General features: G+C 45.1%; 1 protein-coding gene across 1 annotated transcript in view; it reads left to right on the top strand.

Annotated features, from left to right (window-relative positions):
• The window catches only part of LOC117740356 (guanine nucleotide exchange factor VAV2-like), a 164,120-nt gene that overhangs the window by 94,471 nt on the left and 41,803 nt on the right, over positions 1-27,846 (top strand). Inside the window, 1 exon segment of the mRNA XM_034546712.1 lies at positions 18,433-18,491. Coding sequence (XP_034402603.1) covers positions 18,433-18,491 — 59 coding nt within the window.

Here is a 27,846-nt window from a genome sequence, read left to right as displayed (position 1 = left end):
ATCAGACGGGTGATGCTCGTGCTCCGCTTCCCCATCACTTTGCGACAACTGACAACTTAATGGCTTTCCTCGGTTTGAAAAGCCGCGTTAAAATCCCTCCAGCGCAAATGTAGGAGGAAGAAGGGAAAGCCCGTCGTTCTGATCGCGGTCCTGTCAGGACAGAAAACTTTAAAATAAAGAAAAAGGTATCTCTCTCTGTTTTTTGGGCAAGGGTACGGAAGGGTTTTAATAAGTGAAGCGCTATTGTGCCAGTGAGGGAGAGTTTCCTGCATTGTCCATCTGAAAGTGAGAGGATGAGGCCGAGCGTGACACTGGGGGTCCAGGAAAGAGACACTCGCTGTCGGGTCCCAAGAGGCAGCGAACCCGGAGGCCAGGCTGACATTTCCGCTGTCAGCTCCAGGAAAAAGGAAGGTTTATTCCTTCCACTCTCGCAAAACAAAAAAAGTGCCAAATGAATAATTGTGAGCTCCCTTTGGGTTGACTACCACTACTTTGCTGAAGGCTTTCTCTCGCCATTAGTTTTTCATCATAATGAGGTATTTAAGTTGAGGTGTTTACACAAAGCTCTTCTATTGTTGCTTGTGTGGGATTTCTGTGCAGCATCACTAACGGTCAAAAGCTCCACAGGAGCCGAGCGGCAGAGGTTGTGACACATCACCCAGTGCGTTTTTGGACCACGCCCCGAAAGGCACCACCGCGCTCAAGGCCAAGTACATTCCTCTACAAGCCACAAGGCATCTTCCCTCTTCTGGCTGACTTCTACACCCTTTCATCGTTGTGCCTCTGATCCACCAAGAAGTCCTCTGTCTGCATCTATCCTTTTTTTGGAAACTAAGAAAGAAAGAAAACCCTCTTATTGCGGATCTCCTCCCTCCCCCCAGTCCCTTCCATGCGGTCCCTGGTGAGACGTGCTGAATGTGGACCCATAATGAGCCTCTGTCTGCTCCAGCCGACACAGTGAGACTGTGATGTGTCACTCTCTCTCTCTCTCTCTCTCTCTCTCTCGCTCTCTCTCCAGTCGTCTGGTAAAGGGATTCCTCTTTAGAAATGCTTCCAACTCCCACAAGGGGATGGAAAAGATTCAGACCTCCTCCAGTGAGGTCTTGTGGCCTAGACTTGTGTTACACAGCCCATCGCACATCCACACACACCAGTGATGTTTTCATCTCTCTCTCTCTCTCTCTCTGTTTGGAGAGGGGGAGATGACGGGGCGGTGGTGAAAGCGTGTTTAACAGTTAAACAGTTTTTCATCATGAGCTCCCAACCCTCTTCAAAAAGCGCCGCGTCTCCCGTCACTTTCCCCGCAAATTGTTTAATTCCGACCGCTCGACGCAAAGCATCCATCTATGAGTCGCATTAGTGAGCTGAACAGGTTCCATTAACTCTCACGCGCGGTCCATTTGGACACCGAGGGGCCATTTCTTTTCCCAGCGAGTTAGAGACGTCGTGACAGCTGCTGTTGAACTTGGGTCGGGTCCCGAGAGCCATTTTTTAAATTTTTTGGACAAGCTCTGGTGCCTGAAAAACAACACGATTTATACGCAACCTCAATAATGTCGTTTGCCGTTTTAAACACGCTGTGTGTTGATGAGCTGTACACGTGTCACTCAGACGAAATAATGCTTCGAAATACTTTGCGCTGTCATGGATACGTGTCACACAATCAGCCCATGTGGAGGGATGTAATGATCCCGCCTCTTTCAAGAAGCTAACCTGGGTGCTTAATGTTTAGACCAAGTGTGCGAACACCCTGTGTGGCCGTCAAAAGTACAATTTAATAATCGTGTATAAGAGCTCGTAGGTTCTATCTCCACCTGCTCAGACACTGGAAGAAAAGCAAGCGTTGATCTTCATTAATGAGCTCTGGATGCTGAAGAGAGACGTCGGCACCTTTGCCCCTGTGAGGCTTCTGCGCGGCACCGATGGCGATGAGTCGTCATCAATCATCCATCGACCAGGATGAGTGTGGTTATTGTCCGCTGAAGCACTCTGTATTTGCTGTATGATGCATTTCATCGTCTTTATTGATCACACGCAGAATGAATGGCGTCCCAGGGACCCTCGCAGCAGCACCCAATGCACAGAGAATGGATTTCTTTCATGTTTGAACAGCACGTCCTGATGCCGGGGCTTTTTCCTCCCCGCTCGGACTTGTTCAAGAGTGTTCCATGATATAGGGGCACTTTTCCAAGGCCTATTATGTCCGCGTATTAACAATCGGGGGATTGTAGTCGACCAACAGGGAGCACATTGTTTAAGAGCAAATTTAAACTAATCCTATAAAAGGCCCACGGTGACTCCGCTGTATAAAGACGGGCGCAGCTGAGCATCAGATTTTCCTTTTTATTTCCAACATTTCGTCAGTTTTTTTTGTGTATGTGTTTGTTTTTGTCTTAACGTTTTCTATCAATGTGGAAGCGAGTGCTTCCCACATGCTGATCGTCTCCGGGAGATTCGTATCTCTCTGACGTGTCCAGTAGCATTTTTCCAGAATTTTAAAATTTTAGTTTGAACATAAATGTTGTCTTTAGCATCATACTTCTCTCTTTTGCTGGCTCCGCCCATCTGAGATTGACAGACAGGCTGTGGCAAATCCCTTTAAGTAACATTTTCTTCTCTCATGCTCAGAAATACAAAGAAAACACACACACACACACGCTCTTATGGAAATGTGCAAGCAGACACACTGTCACACGCACGCCCACCAGCCCTCCCACTTCCTGTTTAGCGAGCTCCCGTCCAAACCCCAGAGAGTGTTTGCATTGCGACCACAGAAGCCGCGTGAAGCTTTAGGTTCTCCGCACTTATCTAACCACGTTCTGTCTGAAAAGGTTCCAGCGCTCTGAGCTGGCCTCCACAGCAAATGGCAGACAGACATGGCATACTTATTATATTTTCTATATATATCTATATATATATAGAAATATATAAGCGATGGATGTGGATTTCTTGGTACAGTCGGCTCTGAACGGAAACCATTTAATAAGTTTTCACAATATTGCGTTCGACCAATTATTTTCCACACTTGACAGAATATTTGGCTGAGAGGAACTGCTGCCATTAATACAAAAAGAAATTAGGAACTATTATTGTTTTCCTTTTTACAAATGGCATCATTTTAAAAAGCAAACAAAAGCCATCACAAACACCATCATCTTAAACATTTGGCAAAAAGCTGAATCTCCATTCTCGGAGCAGCCGATGCAGCGTGCTCACAACGATGAATCCATTGCTTGTATTTCCAAAATTCCTCCAGCATATTAGTGATTCGGATGCAAGGGAGCATATTAAGCATATTAATATCTGTTCGTGGAGAGAAGCAGGGGGGTGTGGGGGGGAGAGACAAGCTAAAGTGTGGCTACAACAAAATGCCACGGTGTATCTGAGTGACATGCTGGCATGGGGCGGAGGCATCAGCCGGCCTCATGAGAGAGAATTATTCACCAGTGCGGAGCCACGCAGCGGCCACCGAACTTTCAAGCCACAGCACCTCCCTCCCCCCTCCCCCTTTGCACCCCCGCCCCTCATCAGCATGCATTATTCTTCTTTTTTTCGGGGGCGTCTGTTCACATTGGCTGACGAGCGCCGTTTGGTTGGCATAGCCTGGAGCTCTCACATACACACACACACACACACACACCCTTTTCTCACTCTCACGCTTTCTCGCTGTCGCACGGGCTGTTAACAGTGTTTTCAGAGTCAGGGAATGTGAACATATTCAGTGAGAAGGAGGGGGGGGGGGGGGGGGGGGGGAGGGGGAGTGAGACTGAGGGTGGGAGCCTGGATGTGCCACGGCGATGCTACACGCCGCCCGGCACCGGCGGCTGATTGCATCTGGCCATGCCGGAAAGGTTAACCGGCCGATGTGACACGACGCTCCCTCCGCTCCCTCCGCTCCCTCCGCTCCCTCCGCTCCCTCCGCTCGCTCCACTCCCGTCGCCCCGGTTTGATGCGTCCTTCTGTTCACGGTTTGTGAACTTGTGGGGAGGGGGGGTTTCTTTCCTGTTTCTGTTGCGTAGGACATCATATAAAGTGGCAGAGCAAAAAGGACCCAATGTATTTAATATTTTTTGTGCCACACGCAGATTCACGGAGGATGCACGATAAAAACACAGCGCGCCCGCCCACATGCATCACTTGCATAATGTACTTGGTGACCCCACCTCCTCCTGGGGGCCGAGATGCATTGCCCCCCCCCCCACAGAGAGGGGACATTAATAAGAAATGAGTCCTTTTGAAGTTGGGCTGTCAGATCTGAACTGACATAATCATCCCCAAAAATAACACCTCCTCCTCCCACCTTTTAACATTTCACTCCCACACATATGTGGAGCGCTCAAAGGGGTCCCTTCTAACGTGGGATCCAAATAGCCTCATTCCAGTTGCTGAAACCACCCCCCACACACTTCTGTAATCCTTTTGTAGTTTATCTTTTTCTTCCCCAACTGCATACGCTTTGGCTGAAATGCACTTGCTTTTTTTCCCTGCACCCAAAAAAACCCCGACGGCATTCTTGTGTCACGGCTTTAACTGGATGTTGACACACATCTTTATTAACTAGCCATTATTTTTGTCAAATGATCCAATATATGTTTTCATTGATCTGGTTGTTTCTTTGTAAGGAAGTTTAGGAGATTGCGTATGTCTCACACTCCTAATAACAGCAAGCTAGTGACTGATTTAGTTTTGTTACTCCTACTTGGCTGCTTGGATCTCACAGCCTTAATGATATGACACGAGCAGCAGCCAGTGTGACTGATGTGCAGCACATGTGTGAAGTTCAGTCTGTCAGCTCTGGAGCTCTCCTGTGACCTCTGCGCGTCACCCTCACCAACAGGGGTGATTCCAGGGTCACAGGGAGCCGGGGTCTACCCCTGAAATGTTGTCTGGGGGTAACACTTTAATTGACACACACACACACACACACGCATCACATCACACGTTTGATCCTCAGTAGCACCCCCCTGGTGTGATGCAGTTTTTACTCCCCCACTCTGCTCTTTTTTTCCTTTTCATTCCCACTCCTCCACAGTGTGGTTGGGGGTTTCCTGTCAGGTCACACGCTCCGTTGCCAAACTAGAATTGATGTAACACATCTTTCATCTTTCATACATCAGGGATTTAAACAGTTAGTCCAGTGAATCCTTTTGTATGGTATTGGTAGCTTAAACCCAGTAGTGTATTTATTAATGTTTTTACTACATTTGAGGGACCTATTTTCTCAAAATGTTTTCTTCTCACAGCTCAAACCAGAGAGTGCTCTGAATGCAGAAAACACCATCTTTTTATGGGAAACCCCCAGTGCAAGGTTGAGCTTGATCATGTCCTCGTGATTTTCATGAAACACAGATAGAAACATGATTTTTTTAATTTTAATACTTCACAATGGGTATACCTTTTACGGAAATAAATTAACTTCCCACCAAATAAGAATACATATATATGTAACCGCATGACCAGAAGCCAGTAGATCCAGAGAGTTGCCTCTCAGATGTGCACACACTCCATGGTGTGTCACACGGCTCCAGCAATCTGATAGATGAAGTCGGACGTGGCATATCTTCCTCCTCCTCACATACCCCCGGCTCATTTCACACTTTCCAACTTCCTCGCCTCCCCTGCCAGGCCCCCTCCTTCTTCGGCCTGAACGTGAGGATGTGGCAGCGCCACCATGTGTCACCGTGGACTTGGTAAACCCTTAAAGGACTTCATTACTAATGTCACACAGACACACAGACACACACACACACACACACAGACACAGACACAGACACACACACACACACACACACACACACACACACACACACACACGTGCATCAAGTTATCTGTGTTTGTGCATCCGTTTGTCTGTGTGTATGTTTAGCACTCATGGACTCCAATGCACGCCATGTGTGTGTGAACACGCGCATCTGTAGGCACAGATGGGGACACTGGGTGTCACACACACTGTACGGTCCACACAGGCCGCAGAAAGGACAACTTTTTGGAGTTTAATAATTCCCCTCGAGGCCTTTACTAAACTTTGCTCGTCCAAAGTGATCCGAGTGAATGATTTTGTTTTCTATCTTTTGCCTGCTATGTGTTTTGTGACTTTTATTATTTCACAAATTCCCCAGACTACACCACAGACACTTTATTTTATTATTCCATTAATTTTCATTTTCGTATCACTACCCTCGATAGTGCGCAACGTGGGTAAAAAACAAACGAGACAAATATTCTCAATGGAATTTGATAGGAACCTTAGATTTGTGGTTTTATTGTACTTTTTACCTCGGAATACATCACGTGCACATGCATCGTTATGAAAAGATGTGTACAGAACAGTTGCCTATTAGCAATTATTGAATATGTTGATAATTTTCTCGATTTCTCGATCAGTTCTACGGTCTATAAAGTGTCAGGAAATGGTGAAAATGTTGATCAGTGTTCGAACCTCAAGATGACGCCCTACAATGTCTCGTTTTGTTCGCCGCATGCTGCGATCGACACATTCTTCATAATTGTTGATCCCGTTACATCAGGCCGGGAAATGTGTCCACATGTGACGTATTCATGTCCCGCTGAGCCACAATGAAGGTGCATGTGACCCAAGTGGTCCGTGGACCCCCACACCCCTTAATGTGGAGCCATGTGCAGCCACGAGGCAGACGCATTGTAGCGCCCTGATCCTCTGAGCTCATGAATAATGCAAAGCGGAGGTGAAGAAGATTATTTGTGTGGATATTTTCAGGCATGTCTGAAGCCTTGAGCTGCGTTAGGGCGTTTTCATTACGTTCACTGTGGTTTCCTTGCAAACAGCAGAGCTTATTGCCAGCAGCATGAATTCTTAACGGAAATCTTTGTTTATTTAAGAGTGTTTGTGGACTTGTTGAAGGACTCCATAAGTCGCCAATTTTGTGTCTAAAAACAATGTTTGACACGATATAAAGGTTATCTTTCACTTGTATTGATACGTTTGGTCAGTCATTTTCATAATCTTTGTACTTTTATTCTGAAATTTGAACCCATCGATGGCTGAAGCATTGCATGTCAGACTTGTTACTCTCTCTTCCTCTCCTGTTGACTTTGGCCTCTTGTTTGGTTGGAAGTTATGTTTTTATTGAACATCTTCAAATCAATCAGCACTCTTTTAAGCTCATTGCCACATCTCATTCCATTTGTCAGCTCTTTGTGGGACTGTAATTGGCATTTCTCTTGGTACAGAATTGTCGGCCATTTTTTTTTTTTTTAACCCACACGCAATCAAATGCTTATTATTCAGTTCACCATATGCAATTGTCCTTTGTAGTTCCCTCTTCTGCAAAGTCATTAACGCCTGGAGGATTATGATTATGTTCTCTATTGAGTAATATGCCGTAATTCATTATAATTAAGTTCCAATGAAAGCGCTTCCAATTTACGAGTGGATTGGACTGAAAAGACTTTGAGAATATATATATATATATATATTTTGTATTTATATATTTTACTGAATTAAATGTATTCAGTCAAAACTGTATGCACTGTGCATGGGGTTAAGCTATTACTTAAAAAAGATTGGGAAAGATTCCAACGTTTTATGTGTAAAAAAAAAAGAAGAGAAAAAAGGAAGCTAACAAGCCTTTGTACCCCCGAGCAACGAGCACACAACCTCCCACTTCATCAATTTGAGCTGCGGACATTATTCCGTTCATTCAGGCGGAGCTGTGAACGAGTCGTGTCTCGATAGTTGAGATTGCTCCCTGTTGCCTTGTGCTCCTCTTTATCAGTCAGCAGCAAATGTCCCACAGACAGTCCTAATAGTAGCATAGTGAAAGGGGACAGTGCCCTCTAATGGAAGCTCTTTGTTCAGTTGTCACTTTCACTGCTCCCATGGAAACATCCCGCTGGCCAAATCAGACGAGCCCTCTGGTTAGTAGCAACCGTGTTTTCCTTCACTGCTCGACTAAAAGCATCTATCACACTGAGCTATCTTTGAGTTTCTTCCTTTTTCCTCACCCTCTCCCGCGCTCTCTTAGTTCTCACAGTCTGCTCTTGTTTGAGAAATGTATTTTTTTTTCACGGTGTAATAAGTGAGCGTTGTGTCATAGCACGTTAGAGGAATGGTATTCACACACGTTGCATCCCGATGTATTTAAAAACCGAAAGCAAAGCCATATTGTTGAGGGCGTCAAGATACTCTGTGGTAATGAATGCAATAAAAGCGTTGTCCTGTTTTTGATGCTTATGCTCTCCCCGGAATCTGCTATGAATACGATTTGACTTTCTAAAGATGAATGTAAAGGTAGCTATAGCAACATGCATCTCTCCCACTGGGCGGAACATTCGCATTGCGCAATAAGGGCGTTAGAAAGAAGAGAATATTGGCAGAGTTGAAGGGAAAAAAAGATCATCCTGTATCTCGGTACCCAGTTGGAGTATAAAGCCCCACTGGGTCTCTGCAGGATGCATCTTCCACAAATACGACCTCTCTAAAGACGGGGGAGCGGGACTCCCCCATCAGAGTGGGGAAAGTCTTCCGCTTGTGTATGAATAAGGACGCCAATAAGCTGTGCACGTCTGGAGGGGCTTTAATGGGCATTAGCGCTCAGTGCAGGCATGTGAATGTGAAGCTAATGTTGGCTGATTAGTGAAATATCAATGGTGGTAATAAAAAGATTCCGTGTGGAATCAACCTTTCGCTAAGCCCCCCCCCCCCCCCCCCCCACCCCCCCAACCCCTTTTAAATATGATCAAATATTTTGGAAAAATAAAAAAAGCGATGAAAGAGGAGAAGCAGACAGAAAAGCCGACAATATGGGTTGGATGGAACTATTCCAGCAGTGAATAGTTTAAAAAAGAAAAAGATGACAGATAACACATTTAGATTTTATTTATATGACTTTTGGCCAAATTCCTTAAAATATATATGTTTTGTCTTTAGAGAAAATATTAATATATTAATTTAATAATAATGAAGTGTCTGAGAAAATGAAAATCAATACATTGTGTCAGAATTGATAATTGTTCAATCAACAGGGGCAGAGATGTCCTGAGTTATTGTCCTTACACTTCATAACGTTTGGATCCTACATTTCCCAGAATGCAACCGTTCACATCTTCTCATTCGACCCACATCTTTTAAAGTCGAGTGGGCCGAATATCCTCAGGGTCATTATTTCAGACAGGCTGAGTAGTCCTCCCCGTAATGAGTTCACGTCATGTGTCAAATTGGTTGAATTCTGCTTTGAAATAAGCTTTGATCAAAAAAATAATGTGATGGTTTACACCCCCCACCCCCACCCCCCTTCCCGAACTTCCTTATACTCCTCCAGCAGAGTGGTGTGGGCACACCTCCCTCCCACAGGCCAGCTGGATTACGCATGTTGGTCTAATCCCATTCATTCTCTCAGTGCTCTCTGTCAGGCAGACATGTGCTGGACCATCACGTACCCCAGTGCCACACATCAATCACACACACGCGCACACACACACACACACATGCTCATGTGCCTTTGTTTGATAAGGACTATGTGGAAGTGTTAGCCTCATCATTCCCGTCCCACCACATCAGGAGAAATCCCGTTTCATCCCCTGATCCCCAAACCCTCCTTATCACCACAACCTGCTCCAAAGCCTTAAACCCTTGTGTCACCACACGCCCCCCAGTAACAGCTTTGTGTAAGGGATCATCTGTGATGCACAACACTCGGCCCAGATCAATCTGAAACCATAACAAAATAAAAAAGTTGTTTGGCCACGTTAAAATACCCAAACGATAGGAAAAATGGCTTCATTTTTTCCTCTTACGGCCGCCATCCACTCAGGCGTGGAGGAGTCCGTCTGGTTGGTTCATTTGAAAATAGGAACAGTCGGTCAACTTAAAATCAGATAACATAATATTCATCACTAATCTCTTAAAGGTCCAGTGTGTAGGATTTAGGTGGGATTTATTAGCAGAAGTCTATGTTTTCATTAGTTTACAATATGTGAGGGCGTAATAAGGCTGTCGTAGGAAAAAATATAAATTACGGTGTTTAAGGATTATTCTGGAAAAAAGAGATTAAAGAGGCAAATTTACGAGGAAAAAAGAAATACATTTGAGAGATTACAGTCGTAAAATTATGAAGACAAAATACTGCAGGCGTGAAACGTTCTTTGTGTGATCTTCTAAGAACTTGAATGAATACTAATATTTTAGAAATGCTGGTCCTCTGCGACCCGGCCCTGGCTAAGCGGATGAGAATGGATGGAGAGTCCACTCCAATACGAGAGGCTATAATACGTGGTGCTCACTTTACCACAGCGCTTAACAGCAGCATCTGTGGTCTGACCTTGGAAGAGAAACGGTACCCAACCATTCCAAAAACGGTGCTTTATTCGCACCCATTCGCGTCTGTGCATTGACTTTGCATGGAATCTACTCGCAGCGCTTTTGGTGTGAATGCAGCATTAGATATTAGGAGTGTTTTGTTTATTGACTTGACCCTGACAGAGGAGAGAGAGAGAGAGAGAGAGAAAGCGAGAGAGCGAGCTTTGGCCTTGTGATGACCAGAAGATCAGCAGCTGTTGACATGTGAGCCAGACGGTGTCGTGCTGGATGGCAGCCGGACCGTAACTGTTTCTGCAAACAGCAAGCAGACAAAACAAATTATTGGTCTGGTCTAAACAAAAAAAAATTGATGAAATGCGCCAACACACAGACCGGCGCGTTCCAAGGCAAGCACTCACATTTGTACAAATATGCATATGACAGTGACACTCATGCATATTGCAAATGCGTCTGGCCCCTTCAATTATTCAACGACCATTTATTGTCATTACGCAACAAAGCATTGCGCAACTAAAGGCAGCTGTGGCAGATTAGCTTCACAAGAAGAACATGACGGGGCAACTGCAAAAAGCTCCGACAGAATAATTCTTCGGGCTGTGTTAGCCAGGAGCATGCTGGGTAGTGGAATAGCCTCAGGTCCGAGCTAGGTTAGCTAAGCTCCCACCACGTCGCGTTTCGGAAGACGCCGTGGGCGATGATCGCCTCAGGGCCCCCTGCACTTCATCGATGATGATGAGGATCACCGTTGACCCGAGCATTGAATCATATCTTTAATTGAGTTTAAATTATGGATCCAAGTCTGGAACAAAGACCCCAACGATATATATATTTAATGTTTACTCTCTGTGTTGCACAGTAATCCACTGTACAATAGGTTATACACTAGTCGACTTATGTTGTTTCTCCACGGTGGATGTTTGCCACGCTCAACGTCTTAGTTTAACTCGCTGGCATGCTCACATGTGCTAATTGGCCGGCTCAGCATTTGGTCAAATTTGTTGATAGATTGTGATGCTAATCGCCCTTTACCGCGTGGCAATCCGTCTAAAAGTCGGAGGGGCTACTAAAGTAAACAGGGATGTTGAAATATATCAACGGATGAGTTATTGACCTGCTGGTTATTGCTATAGAAGGAAATTGAGGAGTCACCAGAAATCAGTATCATCATACTTCATCCTCTCGAGGCGCACGTCTTACTTCACATAATTACGTGGCAATCCATTTAATAACAGTTGTGGACTGAGCATCAAACTCTCTCAACCACCGACCAATTCCATGCCGTAAAAATCCTGACACTAGTGTTGCTAAAAATGAAGCCAGTAATGCATAAGAATTCAGGAAGGATCCAGCTGCGATTTTTTTGTTTAGCTATTGTTACACATCTGCCAGCGTGCATGAGTCTCTCCGATGACCCCATATTAGGGACGAATATTAGCTTGCTTCTGTAGTATTCAAGTTTTGAAGCCAGTGATCCAGGTTCGTTGGCGGAGCAATCGAGCAACTTAACCACATCACCAACAATTTTTGGATGAGAGTCGGTTCCACTTCCTGTCTGCGATACGGACCCGAACGCGACACACTTTTGCCTCGCCGCACAAAATCACCTCTCGGCGTGTTTTCCTCCAGCTGTTGTGTTTTTCTGCTGCGTTTCCACTCGACATCATAGAACAGCGTGCTCGGCGGCACGTGGTGTCACAGATTGCCCCGTGCGAGCCTTTTGCACATGCCGCCCATTTAAAATGTCAGTGACGGTCCAGCGGTTGGAACGGCTCGTCGCAGCTGATGAAAGATCCTATAATGTGACACGACACGCTTTGCAACCGCGGCAGGAGGTCCGAGGCCCCTTCCAGCAAGAAAATGTCAAAACGCATGTTTGGGAGAGGCAAAAAAAAAAAAAACTGTGCCAAGCAAAACCACGCATGCCGGCAGGGATCGTACACGCGTACGCTTTTTCTTTTTCCCCCCCTCTATTTTTGGTTTTTTTAGCAGAGCCCTTTCAGCACTTACAGGAAGCGGGGGGTGTGATTTGTCTCAGCAGTGTGTTGAAATCGTGAGCAATTGTGCAAGAAATGTGACCCGCCGTTTGGTCGGAGGAAGCAGCCGTGGACAGATTGTGTGTCTGATCTCGGCTCATTTCTAAACTGCAGGGTAACCAGCGGCCAAAGACCACAGACGCTCTCTAAGTGATATCACGCCCTTTGTAAAGGCTTCATAATGAACATTCGCCCCGCAGATGAATTTGACCCATTTGTGATTTCTTTGGGCTGTTGGGTTGGTGTGTGTTTTTGTTGGCTCAACGCTCATTTTGAATCACAGTTGTATTTACAGCCCATTGCGAGAGGCATTCATGCTCAGCCTCTGTGTTTGTCTTTTGGTTGTTGTTGTTGTTGTGTGAACGGCATCAGCTTGGCTCAAGAATCCCTCCACATGGGGGAGAAGGGTTGTTCTACATCACTTGTTCACACTTGTTTTGCACTTGTTTTGTTGGCTGTTTTGTCCAGCTGCCACCAAGGTCCCTCATGAGCCGCTTCGTTCCAACGTGTGAGTGCAGGCGGCGTCCGGCATTCGGCGTGTGCAAAGTGGCCATGCTTGCTCGACGCAAGTAATGAATCAATGTAAATTTAAAAACTACGTGCAAATGAATAACTTACGACTAGGGTGAAAACTTCAAATTCATTGTTTTGTGAGAACAACAGTCTTAAGACTAAAAGATGCACTACTTACTATCAAATATTTGACATATCAATATTGCCACGGCGCCTGCTTAGCAGAGCCCCTCGGCGGAGAGGGAGCTCCGTCCTCCGCTGAGTCACCAGATGCCCTGTGAGTTCCACTCAGGGGTTTGGAGTCATGTTTTGGACCGGTTACCAAACAAATTATATTAAATATATCGGACATATATCACAACCCTTTGCAGTAAACGACTGAGGTCAAATTGGTGTCTTCTGCGGTGACACTGTGACTCGCCTGTGCAGCACGGGGCTTTCACCTCTGGCTTCTCTTTTTTTTATTCTTTCCCTTTTTTTTCTCATCTTCATCCTCTTATCTCGGCCTTTAGACACCTGGATAAGTTCTCTTAAGCCCCGTCTGTACCAGGAGCTGTCTCTTTACCAATATTGCATGCTCCACATGCTGGTGCACTATTGATCTACATGTGTGCGTGTGTTTGTGTGTTTGTGTGGCACATGTGTGCGCATTTCGACCGGGTGCACGCCGTGACATCCTTGGTAGTCGCGCACAAGTGAGCAAAGGTCATGGACATGGCGGCGCCGCATTGGCAGGTGTCGACCAGGCCGACGCGATCTATGGAGTACAATTTGCACACATTAGCCACCGTTGGCCCTTTTTCCCTCAAGGAGCGCCGGTTCAGATCCAATCGATGTCCGAGGGCCTGAAGCTAAATAAGCTCGGAAATGGATTTTATATCAATAATTCATATCGATGGTTGTAGAAAAAAATGCATGGTAATCTGCCCAACTTTTCCCTTCGCTTTAACACCTCTAGCACCATCTTTCATGATGTTAAGCTAACCCACGGCTCCATCAGTCGTGACTCTCTACATGGCGTGCGTGGGCTGAATGCCCTCTGTAGGCGCACAGCCATTTATTATTTTTATTTTTTCTTGCCACTGATGGTAAATGGGGTCTTTGGGTCAGCGGTGGTGCTCTCTCTCTGGCCCTCAGGCCAACCCGGAGGCTTTTCTTGTCTGGACATACGCAGTGAAATCCCCCGTAATCAAGCAGCTTGAGGGTCTGCTTTGAGGGGATTTACTGCAATGTGGCAGGTGCCAATCTGACTGCAATCAGGATTTGCGCAGGCCCGGCTCCCGATGGCCTTCAGCAACTTCAAACATGAGCTTATGCTCGGAGACTAATGGCGGTCATTCATGCGGTTCCCTCGGCTCACAGTGTGTCATAGGTACGCAAGAGCCCATTACAGATGGACTGCGTGCACTCAAACACATCCCGTGACATTCGGGTTTTGGGCGCGGCGTTTTAAGCCTCCGCTTTTATCCAGGAGGGCAGAACTCTATGCGCATAACGTTTGATTCATTTTTAGAGTTGTATTCATTGTTATAACAGTGTTCATATATTTAGCATCACTTTTAGGCTCATTATATGTGTTCATCAGTGCATTTGTATGTTCGTACGAAAGTCAGTGATGCTTTCATCCAGTAATGTTTCATGAATTATTATTATTATTATAAATTAAATTAAATTATTCATAGCTGGTTTGGCTCTTTCTTCCCCTGTTTACCATTTTTATTAATGTATATATCTTATTTATTTCCGTTGCCGTTTGTACGTTTTAAAACGGTTGTCCGAAAGTTATTTATATTCACAAATCTATTTATTTTATTGTTTGCACTTCACACGGAAATTTGTATGACCCCCCCCCCCCCCCCACCTTATTTGAATACAGGTTGAATAATTTAAATACATTTAAAATTCCCTGAGGGTGTCAACTAAGTTATGTGCATGAACCTCTACAGATGGAGCATTTTTGCTTTCTTGTATGTGTGATATTTGAGACATGCATGCGTTTCAAATGTGTGCGTAATACAGAAAAAGAAAGGGAAGAGAAAAAAAGACGGCGAATAAGAGGAGCCTTGTAAAAATCAGAAACTCCCGGAGGCAGTAGGAACACACACACACACACATGCGCACACACACACACACACAAACACACACACACACACACGCACACACACAGGACTCTGCCGTCCCTCCTCTGTCGGTCTATTATTGATGTCGGGCACGCAGGGTTCCCACTCAGCCATCTGTTCTCAGGTTCTCCCACTCGGTGTCCCTTTTGCTTCATGCCTACCACTTTGGCACGCTGGCATAAGCAGAGCAATGCTGTCTTATCGATGTGTGAAAAACTTCACGAATATCACACACTATCAGAGAGAGAGAGAGAGAGAGAGAGAGAGGGGACCAAAGTGGATGCTGGGGACACTTGACTTGAAATATTGTGAAAATATGTTAATAGCTCTTCTGCATGTGTATTCAAAAAATACTTTAGAAATGTGTGTATATGAAAGTATGTATATGTATATGACGCCAATGATATTAGAGAGAGAGAGATGGACTGTCACACTGTCCTCTTTTGCATGTTTCCAGATCCTAATTGAATCACAGCCCTGCCCTCCCACTGTTAATAGCATATGGCTGCAGGTTCCGTTTGATTCGACTCGTAGCTGATGACCATGCATATTCAGTCGAGCCCGGTTGCCATGGGTAACTGGGGGCCTGCAGGTCTTCCGATTGGCTGTTGGGTGTGCACCTGAGTCCTCGACAGGCCCCAGCGGGGGCCACATGTGGCGAGTCTGGAGACATGTAAGGGTGGCGTGTGTTTGCAAGCACTTGGCTCCGCCTTGCCGTTAATCCATAGATCCAATCTTTCTCCCGGCTCCCCTACCGTTGCCTTGGTGCCAACACACACACACACACACACACACACACACTTGTACATGCATGTAGAGGGATCACAACGGTTGCATGCCAGTCAGAAACTGCAAGCATCAGTGGATCCGTTTGACTGACAGAAAGGGTCCGATGTGGGTAAGGGGATGCAGAGTGGTGATTAAGATAAGATATTGGTTTGGGGCTTTACAAATCTAAGCTATCACTCCATCATGTGACTTGTCTTTTCCATATTCCTAGAGGGGTGGAAGAAGCTTTATTCTCTGGCCAACCCACGGAGTTAAGACCCCCGCCACCCCCCTCTGGGGAGTACGAGATGAGAGGGAAATTAATAATGTGTGGCAACTCAAAGGCTTTGGCTGAACCAAAGGATCAGAGGAGGGTGAAGGGAGTGTTTTAGACGCAGAAAGGTAAACAGGAACCGGTGTGCAGAGAGAGGAAAGCACAATCAGGCAGAGAGGCCACCTTTGAGACAGAGTTATGAAACCGATAAAAGGAGGCAGGCTCCCAAAAAAAGGGTCAGCCACTTAAAGGGATATTCTTCAAGTAATCGATGAGATGGAATTATAACCCCCGTTCACACCTACTTTGTCTGTAGCGAAACGGCAGCTCGACACAAATATGTAAATAAGAAATGTTGTTATCATCTTCGGGACTTGTCACAATGCGGGAGCAGATCTTTTACTTCCTCGGCTGCCTTGAAAACAGATTGCAAATTAACGCTTCCTCTTCCAAGCCAGAGGGAGTCACGAACAGCACTCCCCGCTGTGACCTCTGCTGGCTCCAGGCCAGCGGCCCCGGTTCCCTTTGAACCTGGACGAACCTGGCCAAAACCCGCTGCGTTTAGCCGGATCTCATCTCACTGCTCGCCATTAAATATTCATTGCTACTAAATACCGAACTTGTCCACCTATCCATCAATCCACCCTTCACGTTTTGAAGTTATGCCGTCTGTTACCCTTTCCACAAAGACAATGTGGGCTAATAAGACCAAAAAAGATGGCGTTAACGATCCTGGGGCAGTGTGCCATATATGAATCCTCCCTGCAGCGTGGCCAGGTGGGCGGCACGCCACCCAGCTGCACAATAGGCTTACCCGCCGTGATTTATTAAACGGCCCCAACCATTGGCTAAACAGACATTGAGCTGAATTAGCAATCTACCATTGTCCGCTCACCTCTCCCTCTTTGTCTGTCTCTCTTTCCTCTTAGTCCTCGAGTCAGTTTGAATATATGTCAAGGAGGAGTGTAATGGCAGAGCGGCCGCCTATTGGAACCATAAAACGTGCCCATTACACAGGTCTTTAACGTCACAAAGAAATAACCTCTTATCATCCTGACGAGCAATAGCCCCGTCAAGCCCCCCCCCCCACGTTGAGTGGCCATATGTAAATGAATGTGATGTATACGTACTCCATAGCCGAGCCCCACGTAACCCCTCCACTCTCACATGGCTGATTATGTTAAACATGAGAACCAGCTCGAATAGAGAGAGTCAAAGGTTTGCGGTCCAAAAATAGCGCTCCAACGCAAGTATCCCGCAGTCCGAGAGCGGTGGCCCGCCTCTTCACGGCGAGCACCGCGACGCCGCATTGTGTGTTTAGACGAGAGGGAGTTTTGAATGAGAGGCGACACACCTGCCGAGGACGAGGGGCTTGAGATAACAGTCTCCTCCGCCCTGTCGCGGAGGCATCTGGCGCTGCCACGGTGTCGCGGGCCCAAATACACCCCAGGAGTGGCTAATGAGGTGTAGGAGACGGGGGGGTGTCGTGTTTTGGGGTGTGTTTGTGTGTGTTTGTGTGTGTGTGTGTGTCTGAGTCTGAGGACGCCATCTGCAGTCCACTGCCATAAGCCCACTTGCGTGTGACTCACGAGCAGCGTTAAATCCACTTAAACAAAAGCACATTTAACCTTCTTCTACTAAAGTATGGAGGTTAAACAAACTAAAGAAAACAAGTGCAATAACGGGAAGTGAGTGACTACGTGTCGGTGTGTAATTTACCCAAAAGTAGTACCCCTCCACCCGTGTCTTTGAATGTTCTCTGTGGCGCTGCATACGCCCGCATGCTCAGGGATGTTCCAGTAATGTTGAAGGACGACGAATGTTAACTTCTTTTTCTTCTTTTACGTATAAAGTAGAGTGGAATACATTACTTCTGCAGTTGATTATTGTCTCAGATGGTTTGTTTCATGTTGCCTTTATAGTTACCTTTGACTGTTTATCGTTTCAGATCATCGTTGTCTCACTTGATTTGTGTCACCTTTTTATTGCTCGATAAAACAATAATGATTTCATTCAAGATTTCGTTGCATCCACTCGTTTACTTTCTCGAGGCCTCTCGTCCTTTGGTGAGAGAGCGAGGTAGATGTGGGTGTCATCGGCAGAGGAATGATTAGCAGCCTTATGGTTTTGGAGAGATTTACCAGTAGAGAAAGAAGTGAAGGTTGAATAGGAACCCCCCATGAACTATTAGAGTAACCACTATTGATTTATGATTGCGCTGATGTCTTTTTTTAAATAATATTCCAACATATTTTTTTATTTAGAATTGTTTGCTACCTTTGACTGCTTAACTTTGTAATACGTATTATCTTTTTAAAAAATGTGTGTGCACGGCAGTATCAACCTGAAATATATTATTTGGTTAAAAAGGATGACCAATAAAGAGTTGAATGTTCATATCTCCGTTTATCTCTTTGCTTATTCCAGGTAATCTCCGCTCTGTCCCGGATCTCCCACCACAGCATCGCACAAATCAAAGGCATCAGGTACGTGTCTCATTTGTAACGCTCTCATTTATCATTTGAGCAGCCGCGACGGAAACCGCTTGGATGAATGCATTGCACATACGCTTGCAGCCCAATATTAAGATGGAGGTGGCTATTAACATCCGCCGCTCAAGTCAATTTACATGTTTAGGCAATTAGCTGCAGCTCTCTGCCTCTGCCATCTTACGGGGAGCAAAATAAACACAGCACATTTCCAATCCGTCACTCAAAATCTATCCCGCTCGCTATCCGAGTCGGGGGTACCACATTGTATGCAGGGCCGGTCGTTTCTCACGCATGGTGGGCGAGGCGGAGAGGACCCGGAACCCGGGGCTTCGGATCGCTCTTCGTTTGCTCGTCCATCCGCTGGGAGCTCGGCGGCTCACCGGCGCCACATGAAAAGCCATTTTATCCGTCTGAGTAATGAGTAGATGTCGCGTGCCCATTAGGAGCCATGCCGGGGAGAGAGAGAGAGAGAGAGAGAGAGGGTGAGTGACAGAGGGAGACAGAGCACCGGCCCCTCGGCATTAATAAAGACAAGCACAACCTGCTGACTGCGGGCTAATTCACGGCCTGTCCACTTTGCTGGGTCGCTGTCAAAGTCGAGGCTCGTTTGACCTGAGGTGCTTTAATCCCCAGTAATCTGAATACTAATTAACGAGTCCATTTCACGGGGAAGTTCAGATTCTCAAAGTGAGGGTGAAAGGTGAGAACCCAGATGAGTCATGAATCGGAGGGGATATTGTGTTTTCACGAGCCTTCATTCCGTCGCGGGCGCCGAGGCGTACGCGCTCGTACCAACTGTCCTTCAACCGGAAGGACGAGCACCGGACTACTGAGGTGTCCTTGAGCCAAACGCATTCCTCTCCGCCCCCGAGAGGTACCCTGACCTCTCGCCCTGCTTTTGGGGGGGTGAACGTGAGAGCACATACAGTATGGCTGCGTCACGGGGATCAATACAGTATGACTTTATTAAGGATAAGGTCACTTTTAGCTCTTGGCCTGGAAAGAAAAGGAAACGTTTATAAAGGGCAATTGGATGAACCACTGAACTACACTTCCTCAGGGCGTCAAAGTGTCAACACAGGGATTGCAAAAAAAGGATGTGTAGTAATAACTTAATAACTAAAAAGTCCATTATTCACTCACCACCTATGTTTTTTTTCCTTCTGTAACTTGCTAAGAAAGATTCTGGGTTTCTTAGCAGGCTGCGTGTTCCCCTCCCTTCACTTGCAGCTCTCTTGTGCTCAGCAGTTCAGGTACTAGTGCCTTGATTGGGCTCGTGTGCTGTAAGCGGCTTCCTCTGGAGGAAAGACATCTGTTAGGTGTCAACCGTGCAAATATATGGCTGAAAAAAGAAAAGAGCTGCAGTTAGGTGTTGATTTTCAGGGGTTTGACAGTCGTGCATATTCAGTGTTAATATCTAACACATTGCTTAACCCTCTGAACCACAAGCTGTTTCTGGGATTGTTTTTGCACCTGTCACATTTCACTCTCTGTGGCCTCGATTTTTACTCCGATATATATATAATCTTATATATTATATATCTAATATATATATATATATATATATATATATATATATATATATATATATATATATATATATATATGCCTCGATAGAATTGGCACAATCATGACTAGAAGTAAAGATAACTTTAAACAATAGTGCCTCTCTTAATGCTTTCGCTGCAGGATTCACACGTATGTACTGTCATGTTCGCTATGATATCACATGAACAGGGTGCTGATATCACACTTCCACAACACGGATGTTCACTGACCCCAGTTGGCCTTTCTAAAGGGTCCCCTCACCCGGGTCTTGGTATTCCTGCTCAGGGCAAGGTCAGCGGCACTGCGAGGTCTCGAGGATGTGACAGATCTCTTCTGTCACGCTCCAACGCGCCTGTCAACAAACGTCCAGGCCCGAGACCGGCTCTAAGTCATTCCAACACATGCCACGCCGCCCGTGCAAGTCGTGTCCCATAAAGAGAGGGCCCGCCAAGTCTGCCGGTACGATGATGTCATTTAAAAAATATGTGCTTATGCGTTTCATTTCAACTCCCACGTCTCACAGGATGTTTTCGTCTGTTTCGGTCCGCCGTCAGAAGGGTGATCCAGAGATTTAGATTTGCACTAAAGTTGGGAGGCTTGTGGCAAAAAAAACATATAAGGTGTAAAAATGATTGTGTGAAATGTTTTAATGCTTTTAAGAAGCAAATAGAGAAGAGCATAACGTATAAAGGAAAGTTTTCTAGAAAGGGATTTGATGGACCCTGTCAAGCTGCGGTTCCCCCAGCGTGGAGGTCTCAATGTCCGGACAATAGCCTCCATAGTAATTTATACATGGACACCACATCAGACCATCCGTTGTGTTTTAAAATGGCACTTAGAGTTTCTCTCTGGGTTCGGCATGTCCATCGACTCCATTGGTCTGGCCTTTGATGTGTGTTCACTGTGATGGGGCATCGATAGTTCACGTCTCTGTCACTCGGTCGGCATTCCAGCCCCGGGCGGAAACATGTACGCCTTATTTTGTCCTTTAGGAGTCTGCGTTCGGGTCCTTTTTTATGAATTTTTTTTTCATTCCTAATATTGTTTCCACACTTTACAGTTTAATTGCGAGCAACTTATTCAAATACATCTCTCAGTGCTCTCCCACCATCCATGTTACGTCATACAGATTAGTCCGAGTCCACAACGAAAATGGAGATAAGCTTCCTTTCGATTGTTCCGCGGCTTCGCTTTCTGCCCTCGGTTTCACCTCTCCGGGACTGACGCGATGCTTTCCAGACACCCTTCAGAAAAGAACTTAGTCTACTCTCCTCTGCATGGATTTGGGAGTAAATCCTATCATTTGTTCCTAGATTTACAGTGTGACAATTTGTGACATAAAAAGATGCATTGAACGTCAGTTGAAGACAATATCTGATAACTTTTAATGATTGAGATTTTTGTTGTTTATTTTATATTTATATTTTTTCCCCGGTCTGATTAAAGAACCTCTAACTTCATTGTGTCCCCTCCCCCACGTCTCTGAAACAAAACCTCCTTCCTCGAACAACTTATTAAAGAAAAACACCCATCAAATCAAAACCCCATCCGACCCCCTTTGTGTTGAGGCTCCACGCTCCCGTCTCGTTGTTGACCTTGTGTTCCTCACAGCTTATCTACAGTATGAGCCGGGGTCATCCCCCCCCCCCCTCTCTCTTTCCTACCACTTATCTTTAGTGTCCTCAGCTAACCACACTCTAACCTTCAACTGGCTCACGCTTCACTGTCCCAGTTCATGTCTGACTGGTCGAAGGGGATCTGGGTCAAAGAGGATCTGGGTCGCAGGGTGCGAGAGAACTCAGCTCAGCATCACGGCAGAGGGGAGATGAGGAGGATTGTATGTGCAGAATATACTTCCCCTTCAACGTGATTTTTGTATTGCTTGTGTCAGTTGAATTATGACTTTTTGTTCTCAATGAAAACCACACCTGTGGGTGGGTGAGAAGCTACAGTGGAGCCATTTTCTTGCGCGCAGTAGATGCTGTATAAGTTCTTTGTTCGTGGTATATTTTAACTCATTGACATTGCTCAATAAGGAAATGCACCAGTCGGCAACCATTAATACAAATTTAAAAAAAAAATCTATGATTGGGGGATATGTTGAAATGTTCCAACCGGCTCAACGACCGGTGATTGCTGATTTATTCTCGTTTAGTCTCTCCACTGTTCCAACAAGCACACACACTGGTTTCTCAAAATGAACCCTTAATGTCTCAGTTACATGTGAACATATGCTGCCTCTACACTCTGTTTTTCCCTGCGGCCTCAAATTAAAATGAAATAATCATCACAATTTCAAATATCTTTTTTTTCACCTGATCCAAAGACCAAAAGATGAGGAGATATAAAATAGGGAAATATGACATTTCCTTCTTTTTTTATATACAATGTGATTATTTATTTTTGTATCTACTCATAAAACCCCAAGTCCTTGTGTGTCGGATGAAAAGCCCTTCTGTGACATGAAGGCTACTTCCTCCATGAAATAGGTGTTATACAGCGTTTCTGCTAGAAGACGTCATTGTCATTGACGACATACGTGTTTCCACATTGTTTAAAAAAAAGAATTATGAACACTTTTCCTCCCTCCCTCCCTTTTCTTTCCTCCTCCTCTCCCCCCTCTCACGCCACTGTATTACATCACACACATTAATATGCAGTTATCACAATGCACATCCACTCCTCATGTTTCACTCGTGTTTTGAATGCATCGCGGTGTGCTAATGTCATTAGTTAATGTTGTGAAAAAGAAAAAAGGCTTTTACTCGCATGCCATTTCTGCACACATCCTAACTTATGCGCCGGAGGGTTTGATGGACAGGCGTGGTGGCGTGGACACTTTCTTGAGCCCCGGCGGTTTATCGACCCCTGCAGAAACAAAAGCCGTGTCCCGGGACACGAAACTGCTTCCAACATTGACCATTGGAGCTGCATTCAGCACCGACGGCTACGCCGGCGTTTTGCTGTCCAATCAATGGGGCCGGCTCACGTTCCTTGTAGGCCGGCATCGGCTTTAAGGACGGAAGGAAGTGTAAACGAGACATTACAATCCACGGAGAAAGGGGCGGGACAAGAGAGGGTTGTTTGGGGAGTAAAGCGTCAAGCAGGAAGTGGGTTTTTGTTGTTTTATTGTTAACCTTTATTTAACCAGAAAAGGCCTTGTTTAGATTATGTATCTCTTTTTTCTTTTTCTTTTCCACCTTGACCACGACACGCTGCAAGATGTATTTTTCTTTCTTTAATCTATTAATTATCTTTTATAAAGATTAACACAAGTGCAAAAACAAACGCACACATTCAGTCGGTCACGCCCCTCTCATTGACCCCTTGGCAATGACGGTTCATATTTTTTACATTACTTATTCTAGGATTTATTGAAGGAAACATTCTTATTTATTACATTTGAGTATATTTAAAGAAAACAAAAACAGATTATTTATTCAGTGAATTCTATGCCTGTCTGAAGATAAACTTAATATTTACATTTCCTGCTGACATGTATTGTGCTAACTAAAAGACTCAAGGTTTGCAATAAATTGGAATTGGTAAATTGAAAGTATATTAATTGTACTATTAAATGTATATTTTCTAATCCCAAATTATCAGGAAATTATGAACGAAAGCAAACTGAAGGATACACAACTAAACCACCAAAACACCGATTGTTTAATACATCCCAATAAGATAAACCAAAAATGAAAGAAGAGAAATGGGGAAAAAAGAAAGAAAAGCACAAAGATGGCCGAAGCGACTCAACTAGGTTCATCGTGAAATTAATCTTTCAGTCACAAACTGAGCCTCTTCTCACTAAAATCTACAGGCTGAACAGAACACATTGTCCCTGGACGAAATATGAATTCAACAAAGTGAGCAATGTACTCCTTATTTAACCGAAAAGAAGCAGCTGCTTTTAAACTGCAAAAAAACAACTTAAATAAGTCCACGTTATCCAGTGTGGTTTCCGGCACAGTGTGAAGGCATGAACAACGTGCAGGAACGCCTGCAGGACAACAGAGAGTTATTGAATAGCCGAGAGACGCCTCATCATTGGAGTCCTGATGAAATTATAAACACAGTTCAATTACACCTGGTTGTGTTGTTTATGCGAAATGAAAACGGCAGCGTTGGGCAGACGAGCGTGCCGCCCCGCAAACTACTACGTAATTAAATTTAGCCCTGCGGGACTCCATTAATAACTTATAATATAATGCACATTTCATTGGAGGGGGCCATAAGATGTGGGTGTTATTACGCTCTGGAGGGAGCCCCCTCCGGCGCGGTCTTTGCGCTCATAACGGCGAAGTGAGGATGTAAAATCCATCAGATGAGGCACTTGTGTTATGATTCCTTAATAATAGCACTTGTAATTAGCTCTCGGAAATACCAAGGTTTTTTTTAATGAAGTCGACCAAACAATGGAGGAGCTCGCAAAGTTCCCGACTCGGAGAAGACTGTGGAGTGTGCAGGATTGTGTGTGTGTGTGTGTGTGTGTGTGCATGCCTGAGGCTGACCTTTGACTCTAGCTAGCTGAGCATTCATTAACTCGATGGCTGACACACTCTTTCCAGTGTGCTTTAATTACAGAAAGGCTCATTGCTCTGGCCTCCTGAGCTTCAAACTACGATGCTCTACATCACCTCTCTGGAGGGGCATGGGGGTGTCAATAGCTTATCATCTGAATAATCTTCCATCTTCGCCATGAGTTTGGGTTTAGGCAACAAACTCACATAGCTGCTTGACGGAAAAGAGCAAACTTGCTTGTAGTTACCCACAGGACATGAACAGAGATCGGTTTGACCCCGCCCCCTTCACAGGACATGAACAGCGATCGGTTTGACCCCGCCCCCTTCACAGGACATGAACAGCGATCAGTTTGACCCCGCCCCCTTCACAGGACATGAACAGCGATCGGTTTGACCCCGCCCCCTTCACAGGACATGAACAGCGATCAGTTTGACCCCGCCCCCTTCACAGGACATGAACAGCGATCGGTTTGACCCTGCCCCCTTCACAGGACATGAACAGCGATTGGTTTGACTCCGCCCCCTTCACAGGACATGAACAGTGATCGGTTTGACCCCGCCCCTTTCCCTGTGTGGACTTTGTGGTACTTGATGCTGCATCAGTTGCTATGAGCGCATAATAAATGTAATGTGAAGAAGCAAGAAGACAAAAGAAGTGTTCCTGGCAAAACTCCATAAACCCACCTCCTAAATGCTGAGTAGCAAACTGCAATTAACTGTGACCCCCCATCTCGTATCCATGGACTACTTTATTGCCTTTATGCGGGCAATATAAAGAAAGAGAGTCAGGTATTAAGAGCATTAAAATTAAACGAAGGTTGAATATCCTGGAAACGATTTGATTTGGCTGGTGGAATATATCCTCAAATTGAGATTTTTTAAGACCTCATAAAAAAAGAAAAAATGTTAATGCTTATAGTGCTTTTATCTGTGAACTATTTGTGGCACACACACATGACCATATGCACAAACTGCTGTTTTTATTGCTTCACACTGTGACCAACAGGTCACTGCTTTTGATCATAATCATGGATTAAACACACAAGTGCCTTTTTATGAGAGCTGTGAACATCTGGTCTCTTGACACCGAACTGTCCGCTTCGCCTCCCGGCACACTTCCTCCGACGCTCTCTCTTGTACTTTCCCATCTGGACACGTTCCTTCATTTATTTTGGGGCCGTGTGCATTAAATCAATAGCCAGCGATTCCCTCCGCATATTATTAATAGAGATTCATTACTTCATTCATGTTGACTCAACTGAAGTGGAGTACATTTTATACATATCCCAAAAACAAAAGGTTTTCTCCGAGGCCAACAACTTTGCACTTCCATCAAGTGAGGTAATTACAAAACAAAAACAAGTTAGCATTATATAATTGACACACACAGAGAAAACCAGACCGACAAAAAAAAAAATGGCGCAAATTATAAAAAATATGTATATTTTTTAATTTAGGATCAAGGGGCTATAGGAGGGGATTAAGCAGACGCATGGCACATGGTTTGTTGTCAGGTAAACCGGCTTGAAGCTGTAACCTGTAACGTCAAATGATGTTTGGATTTCGGGATTGTTCATCTTGCACATCTTGCACTCCGCATGTCTGCTCATGCTTGGAAGCAAAGAGATCTGTTGTTTAATATAATCCTTTTGCACAATGGGTGTAGCCGGTTTGGTCACTTAATGTTGCTTAAATTTGTACTAAAATAAAAGTAAATACATATTCTACTACCAGAAGTTGTTGTGAATAGAAAAATGAAGGTGTTTCATAATAACTGCACCACGCTCTTCCTTTGAGCCTGAAACCTTCACTCCAACCCTCCGTCGCTCTGTTCACCTTCTCTTCCTTGAATAATGGTGAGTGTGTGTGTGTGTGTGTGTGTGTGTGTGTGTGTGCGCGTGCGCGTGTGCACCGGCTCTCCGACAGTAAGTTAACAAATCATGTAATCAGTAGTTCCATTATTCAGACGGAAGTCGAGGTCAACCTCACGGGGCTGTTCACCGCAGCACAACACCAGTCTGGGGTATTTATTGCTGGAGGAGAGGACGGTCACAACAACAGTGAGCTGCCATCACGACCAAAAACAAACGCACAACAAACAGCAGCTCCGAAGACCGGCCGTAAACTCGCTAAACTGAAACAAGATGTCATCGCACTTTGAGGTATTTGGGTACTTTGAGAACAGCTAATGACCAATAAATGTGGCAATTTTTATATCCCTCCCCCCAAACGTTGTTTGTCATAAAACATTGTGCCGCCTTCCAGGGGAAAGGAAACGGCCCGCATCGTCGCCCTTTACGGCCGCGATGTTACAGCGTCTGCCACATTACCGCAAAGTCCCAGGTTCGATTCCAGCCTCGGGACCATTGGTGCATGTCTTGCCCCGTTCTCCCTCGTTTATATGCCTCTAAACTGTCATATGTAAGCAAAGATGGCAACCAAAACCAAAACAACAACATATTTCAAAAGTATCTCTTCTAAACATAACAGGGATTAGTTTATACACGCTTCAGTAACTTCAGTGTGGTTGGCGATTAGCGCTGATCGTGACCTCACTGATTTTAATGAGCTTCAATTGTGCGCAACATTAAGCTAATAGGATATAATTTGTAGCAATCAGCTCCTGTGAAAGAAGAAGAAGAAGAAGATGAAGAAAATAAAGCACAACATCCACCCGGTTGGCCAATCGAGCTCTAATCACGCACACAATAATGTTTGCAGGAAGCAGATATCTTTAAAAAAAAACATAAGAAATAAGTCCACCCTGTTTAATGAGCTAATTGATTAGTCATTCGTTTTTATGCTCTGCCACTTCCCAGGGGTATGATTGTGTTGTGTCGATGCCGCGTGGGCAGGAATAAGAAATGAGGAAGAGAGCCGAGAGGAATCATTCAGATTATTGGACGGCGGGCTGACGTGAAGGCGTTTATTTCAGTGCAGTGTGTGGCATAACCAAAGGGTTTTACAGCAAAACTAAAAGTGTACATATACGGAAAGTCCATACGCTCGCTGTTGCTTTGAGGACTGCTCTAAACTTTGTCATTTTCAATAATACGATATATGGCTCTGCATTGCCCGAGCGCCCCGAGAGTATTCATAAGGCACCTGGCCATCCAGCTGATGAAAAAGAAAACAAGAAGGCTGTTTTTCTTCCTGAACTCCTGAGAAAGTTGGCATTTTATTTTTATTATCTGACAGCAAGCAGCGTGTTGATGTGTTTTGACAATGTGTCCCTGTGACTGATGGGCTCCTCAGTTCAATACATCCTGCTGCGACGT

This window comes from Cyclopterus lumpus, chromosome 12 (assembly GCF_009769545.1).
Source record: "Cyclopterus lumpus isolate fCycLum1 chromosome 12, fCycLum1.pri, whole genome shotgun sequence".
Taxonomy (NCBI): Eukaryota; Metazoa; Chordata; class Actinopteri; order Perciformes; family Cyclopteridae; genus Cyclopterus; species Cyclopterus lumpus.
This window is presented reverse-complemented; position numbering and strand designations above follow the sequence as displayed.